Source organism: Electrophorus electricus, chromosome 3, assembly GCF_041902795.1.
Source record: "Electrophorus electricus isolate QZ-2024a chromosome 3, ASM4190279v1, whole genome shotgun sequence".
NCBI classification, from domain to species: Eukaryota; Metazoa; Chordata; class Actinopteri; order Gymnotiformes; family Gymnotidae; genus Electrophorus; species Electrophorus electricus.
The window spans coordinates 35,537,046-35,543,432 of record NC_137499.1 but is presented as its reverse complement, the minus strand read 5'-3'; the positions used below and the strand labels follow the sequence as shown (position 1 = coordinate 35,543,432).

At 41.8% G+C, this 6,387-nt stretch overlaps 1 protein-coding gene across 1 annotated transcript; it reads left to right on the top strand.

Moving 5' to 3' along the window:
• The first annotated feature begins 309 nt into the window (after positions 1–309).
• On the top strand, positions 310–6,121 carry nags (N-acetylglutamate synthase). The gene is made up of 8 exons (XM_026997822.3): positions 310–762; positions 1,324–1,583; positions 1,828–2,041; positions 2,538–2,718; positions 3,897–3,936; positions 4,205–4,336; positions 5,212–5,394; positions 5,592–6,121. The coding sequence occupies exons 1-8, from the start codon at positions 394–396 to the stop codon at positions 5,767–5,769; spliced, it is 1,557 nt and encodes a 518-aa protein (XP_026853623.2). The 5' UTR covers positions 310–393; the 3' UTR covers positions 5,770–6,121.
• Positions 6,122–6,387: the final 266 nt, after the last annotated feature.

Below are 6,387 nucleotides of genomic sequence, written 5' to 3'. Positions count from 1 at the left end.
CCACATGCTAGCCCGCTTTATAATGATGGTCGGAGTTTCAACAGAGCGGACAGGGTAGGATGAAAACAGTGCTCACAAGAAGCAGCACTAACTTTCATTTGTATAGCACCTCTACGACAAAGTGCTTCACGTGGTTCCTTGATCCAGGCACTGTGCCCCGCGTCTTGGAACCAGTAAGAGGCACCAATGCACCATTCAACTGCTTCATAATCTATGGAAAAAGAAGACGAAGACGACTCTCGTCTACCATGGTAACGGCCCATAAGCGTTGTGGCCACGCCTTCGCGGGATCTGGTGGCCACGGTCAGTAGCCGCGATTACTAACCAGCGTAGGACGGGGTCGTTTCTTGCCCATTTTACTTGAACGTTGCTTAGGTTATTAGGAAATTAAGTATGGCAAAAGTAAACGGTGGTTCGCCCGGGTGTAGGGCCATTGTAATGGCCCGTCAGTTTTTGTCAAAGTCTTCACCCATCGGTCGGCATCCGAATATCGCTCAAAAGAGATTCATTAAACTTCAGCGCCGATTGATGTCAGCTGAATTCGCCGGGCAGGGAAACAAGACCCCGGTATGGATTCATGAAGAGCGGACCAATGCTGTTTCATCGGCTGAACGCGGTGTATGGTCGAATCGCAACCTGATGTACCGAGATATTAAAGCTTTTCTCAGTGAAGTCGGTGGGGATCCGCGGGAAGCACGATACTGGCTGACGCAATTTCAGCGTGCTAACCTGTCACAGACGCCTGCGTTTGCAGTTTTGGAGGTAAATGAAATAGGAGCGTGTTAAGCAGATTGGTAGATAGATAACTTGATTTACAATGAATGAAGTTGATGAGCGTAGTGCGAGCTAACGTTAGATAAACGTAATATTGTAAAGTAAACCTTGCCGTTGTAGCTATATAACGGAGTAAGTAGTTAGCTAGGTGGCTAAGCTAGCTAGCTAGCTAGGGTTAAGGTTATCTAGGATTTTTTTTTCTTTTGGTAGCGGTGTCATTGTCAGTTCAGAGGCATGACATTTAGCTAACTAGAGAAGGTTACGTTAAATGTAAACCAAAGCCTAACGTTAGTTATAGTAAAAAATCACATCCTAAAACTGGGGGGTGCAGGGACCCAGAACCAGTTATTCAAAGGGAAGTCTCCGTCTCCAGGCAGGCAGCCAATGTCTTCATTCTCTGCACCTGTGGCCTTAAAAACTCCCAAGCACCTACATGTTGCTGCACATAACAGGGGGTTTGAACCAATACTTGTTCTTTAGAGAGGTGAATTAAAACTTGACTAGGGAAGGATGTTCAAGCTCACCTAACATTTGTATCCTTCTATCCAGATTGACGCCTCTGTATTCAAGAGCCATGAGATGGTGCACAGCCTGGCGTTCAGCCTCTCCTTTCTTCAGCGCATGGATATGAAGACTGTAGTGGTGATTGGGCTTCCTCCAGACGCGTGTGATGCATCTGACTGTAGGACACTGATGGTGAAGTACTGCCAAGCTCTCACTGAAGCCCTGCAGCACAACTCGGCCAGTGTCATGCCTTTCTTCAGTGCGGAGGCACTACTGCAACTTCAGCAGCCTCAGCATGGTTGCAGGTGAGCCAGCCCACTTGACAGGGATCCCAGTCCATTCAAGCCTGGATCTTCACTTATACAGTGTATTTAGTGAAGATGATGTCAGCTATGTGAAATTACATGGAAGGATGATGTTATTTGAATCATGAAAGGAAAAAGCAAAAAAATGATTAATGTTCAGCCTACTGCATTATGGGTTATCTTTAGTTATAAAGGCTACAAGGGTGATTAATTGTAATTGTCACTCTCCCATGTCCTGTGTTAGTGGTGATCCCTCCATCATGGTGGACACAACCCTGATGAAGTGGAGTCTGAACAGTGGTGCCATTCCGCTATTGTGTCCAGTGGGCCTTGACACAGCTGGCTGCTCCACACTCCTCGACTCCTACAAGGTCACGGCAGCCATTTCACAAGCCTTACAGCCCCTCAAAGTCATGTTCCTCAACAGCTGGGGTGGCTTCCGCAACCAGAACCAAAAAGTGGGTGTGCGCCTCATATTCAGCAGTGGAATTTATTTGTTTATTCACTGATTTATTAAGTTGTTATTAATTCACTCCAAATCAAAGGAAAAGATGATGGGTAATTGAATGTAGGTACCTGTACTCTTTTGGGTCTTAATTTGTCATGCACTACTTATCTGAGAATAAACCTTTTATACAGCTTTGCAAGTTGGGCACTAGTGTAAGCAAAATCATTTACATTATTCTAGCATTCGATATATCTTTGTCTAGAATTTACATTTAGAATTTAGACTTTTAGACTTACAAAAGTGCTTTGTAATCTCCATCACAAACATTTATAGATGGGTCAAGAAGTCAGACTAAAAACCTGGCTAAAGTGTGAAAGTAGACATAAAATATGTTTAGTACATATTTAAGTGCTCAGTGACCCACTGAAGAGGTGATTCTTTGGTCTTCCCTCGAAGACATCCAAAGAGACAGATGAACATGGGCAATGAATCATTGTGTTGATCAGGTGCTGGGTACGGTATTGCTGCCGGGTGACCTGTCAGCTCTGATGTCAGCGCAGTGGCTCAACACGCTGGAGCGCAGCCAGGTCGGCGCCATCACTCGGCTCCTCAATCAGCTCCCAGCTGAGAGCTCCGCCGTAGTCACCTCAGCCAACACGCTGCTGACTGAACTCTTCAGCCACAAAGGTGAGAAGAATGTAGACACACCTGTACTCACATGGACACAAACGCCCACACACGTACTTGCATTCACTCTCACACACCCTTTAGACAGTACACCCTTTTCATTTTTACTTTTAGTTCAACTTTGAGTTCTCAACTATTTGGAATTAGTTGGACGAATGAGCTGAAATCATGTACAGTACTGTAGACTGGGAATGGCCTTTGATTGAAACCGAGATGTCTGAATGTGCACCTTAAATCAGATCTAACTGGAGATTATTTCTAGCTCTTATACATTTATTTTTTCATATTTCCTTGTTTGTAATTTAGTGAGCACCTTGTTTCTTGGTTTGAAATTTCATGAGAAACTTTGTTTTGTGTGTTTAACCTAAGCAGTCTTTCTTGCGTCTTGAAGGCCAACCATGTCACAGCTCAACATGCTATGAGTTAGTGTGGGAAAAAAACATTTAATGCTTTAAACACCTTCAGTTTTGGCTCCAGTTATGTAGATGGTGTGTTTTTATGCTGTTTGAATCACTACCCCTAGTCATTGTCAGCCAAATCTTTTTGCCTGAACAATCTGTTCTGAATGTTTCTAGAGTGAAGCACAAGAAACATAGTAACACAGACTTTTGGCATATGCTCCAGAGATTTAGAACTTGTTACCTTCTTATGTAGATTCGTCATGCACATTGTATTAACAGTTTGTCAAAAAAGAAATATACACACATGCGCACACACACAAACACAGCTAAAAGCTCAACTTTTCCTTTAGCATTCAACATACCTTTTGTGGGTTTTTAATGTATATTAAATAACATTTCTTATTCTCTTATTTTAAGTATTTTAGTTTTATTTATTAAATGGTACTTTTTTCTGTTATTATTAAACTTAGACTTCAACATTAGACTTTAACACGTGCAAACACTGTATATCTTTCCATATGATATACTGTAGCTGAACTCAAGGTAACTATTTTTGGAGGAAAGTGCAGTGCCAGCCACTTCTGAAGTATTTTAAATGGTTGCTGATATGGAGTTGCTGACCTGTCGAGGATCTCCTTTCATTATTATCCAACTTGTGTCTAGTGATGCTTTTAAAATTCTCTGGTTTTATAAGGTCCCAGATATTCCATGTTTAAAACTAATGTGCTGAAATGACTCCAGTCACATAACGTTGCTGTATCATTTGAATTTTTTTAGGTTCTGGCACCCTGTTCAAAAATGGAGATCCTATTCACAAGTACGTTTAGTTTTTGTATTTATTATGAATTTTCATTTCTTTTTTTTAAACTAATCTTTGGATGGGTGACCTATCTATGGGCAATTATGACACTATATAATACTGTATAAAAGAAAAAAACAGTATGATTGACATGTTTTTTTTGCCCATTTTATAATAATTGGGTGTTCCAGAAGTGTGTGTGTGTTTGAGAACCTTAGTATTTGCACTCAGTGATCTGATCCGACGCTGATCATGCTTCTAAGCAAAGCTCTCCACCCTCTGTCAGATATGAAAGCCTTGAGGACATAGACATAGACCGTCTCCTGGCTCTGATTAACAAATCATTTGGGAAGAAACTGAAGGAGGACTACATCACCTCTCTTAAGGGCAGACTGCATTCCATCTATCTGTCTGAAGGGTAAGACCAGCCTCACTTAAGTGTTCGATTGTTCAGTACTATGATCATTAAGCTACAGTGATGTGAGGAATGTCTGTGGCCTATTGATCATAATGAGACATCAGAATCTTGGTGTACACACTAGATACTTTTATTAGAAAAAGTTATTTTTACCTAGACTTACTGGCCATTATATTAGGTACATTGTTTTATATGTATTATGTATATGACTTGTATTAGGTACTGTATCTTGCTGATCACTGGTTAGTTTTTGACTACTGGACGTCTACTGAGTTTTATTGGCTGTTCTCAATCATTATCACTGACATGGTAGTGGGTGTTGAGCTGGTACAGGTACAGCAGTGTTATGGTTTTTATGCATGTCATCAATGCTGGGTTGAGTGCAGGGGTACCCCACCCAAAATACCCAGCAAGCAGTGCTCCTATGGTTTATAAACAAACAAATAAAAACCCACTGATGAGATTTGGACATCTGACACTAACTGAGGTTGACGATAAGCTCTAGGCTCTAACTGCATGCTGGATGTAGGTGTTTTTAATAAAGTGGCTGGTGAGGGTACATTTACAAAATGTTTCATTAAAACCAACATTCTACACTTCAACCATAGTCACTGTTTCCTCTCAAATCGAATATGCTGCAATACATGAACAACAAAAATGGCCATAGTTCATTTACTCTTGGACTGTGCTGTGCATAATGTGTTCTTAAGCTCTCAAGATTGTTAGTTTTTAAGACTAGCCGCAATAGTTTATTAGCTTTGCCTGGTCTTGTTTCTGTCCTCATGTTAGGGACCATAGTGTAGTGCATATTGTAGCCACAAGTTGTAGTGTGTTTAGTGGGTGTTCTGCTTGGTGACCTGCTTCCTGTTCCTCAGGTACAGTGCTGCTGCCATCATCACCACTGAGCCAGTGAGCAGTGACACTCCGTATCTAGATAAGTTTGTAGTGAGCGGTAGCAAACAGGGCCAGGGCACAGCACAGATCCTCTGGGAATGCATCCGCCAGGACCTGGGCAAACTCTTCTGGAGGTCTCGCTCAACCAATCGCATTAACCCATGGTGAGTTGGAGCTCACTCACAGATCATACACTTAAGAAACATCAGTAAATGAGAGCTTGATGCAGACTCACACCATCTCCCCCAACCCTACAAATACACTAGAATCAATCTCATTCCTGTACCTTTTGGATACTAGAAAATCAACCTTTTCCATCTGCCCTGCCACCCTCACTTACCTGCCTGTTCCCATTCCTCAGGTATTTCAAGCACTGTGACGGTAGCTTTGTCAACGGTTGCTGGATCGTCTTTTGGTTCGGCTTGTCTGACATTCGGGACTCGTATGAGCTGGTCGAATACGCCAAGAGCATGGCAGACTCTTTCTGCCCTAGCAAGGAGGCTGAGACGGTCACTCAGCACAAGTCCCCAGGGTCCTGATCTTGCCTTCACTACATTTCACCACACTTCAATATGCCCTATGTATGTCATCAGGTTAAACTTTGAACTTCCCGAAAAATGGTTTCCGGATTGTTTACCAAGTGAGATCTCGCTTCTGAGATGCCTTAATCCAGGGGTATCTCGAAGTGATGTTACACAGTGGCTGCTGGTACAGATTGTACATACATGTTGGTTGGTTTGTTTGTTTGTGTTTATTTATCATTTTTCTTTAATGTGATGGTAATTAATCATGATTCTTTAAATGTGTACATTGTAAAATGTATCTGATGATGGTACCTGATGAATCCCTCTCTGCTGATGGTTGTTCAATAAACTGGAACTGTAACATTAATTCAATCTCATACTTTAGTCTTCTGTTGATGGTCAGGTAAGAAAATATAATCCATGTTGTGAGAGAGATCCCAAAACAAATATAGCATAGGTTGGATCTATCACAATATATGGTTCAATGATTTTATATGGCTTTATTTTTAGTTGAGTGTATGTTGACTAAACATAGTGAGGGTACTGGGGTTGCTGTCTTCAGAATTGGAGCATTGCCCAGCTTCTCCAATGGCTCTGCAAATAGTGCTAAATATTGTGAAGGATTTGTGTGGT

Excerpts from the sequence above, each read along its gene's own strand:
- nags (XM_026997822.3), top strand. The coding sequence starts at position 394 with ATGGCAAAAGTAAACGGTGGTTCGCCCGGGTGTAGGGCCATTGTAATG. Across the intron at positions 4,337-5,211 it reads TCCATCTATCTGTCTGAAGG|GTACAGTGCTGCTGCCATCA; the intron begins GTAAGACCAGCC and ends CCTGTTCCTCAG. Across the intron at positions 5,395-5,591 it reads ACCAATCGCATTAACCCATG|GTATTTCAAGCACTGTGACG; the intron begins GTGAGTTGGAGC and ends CCCATTCCTCAG.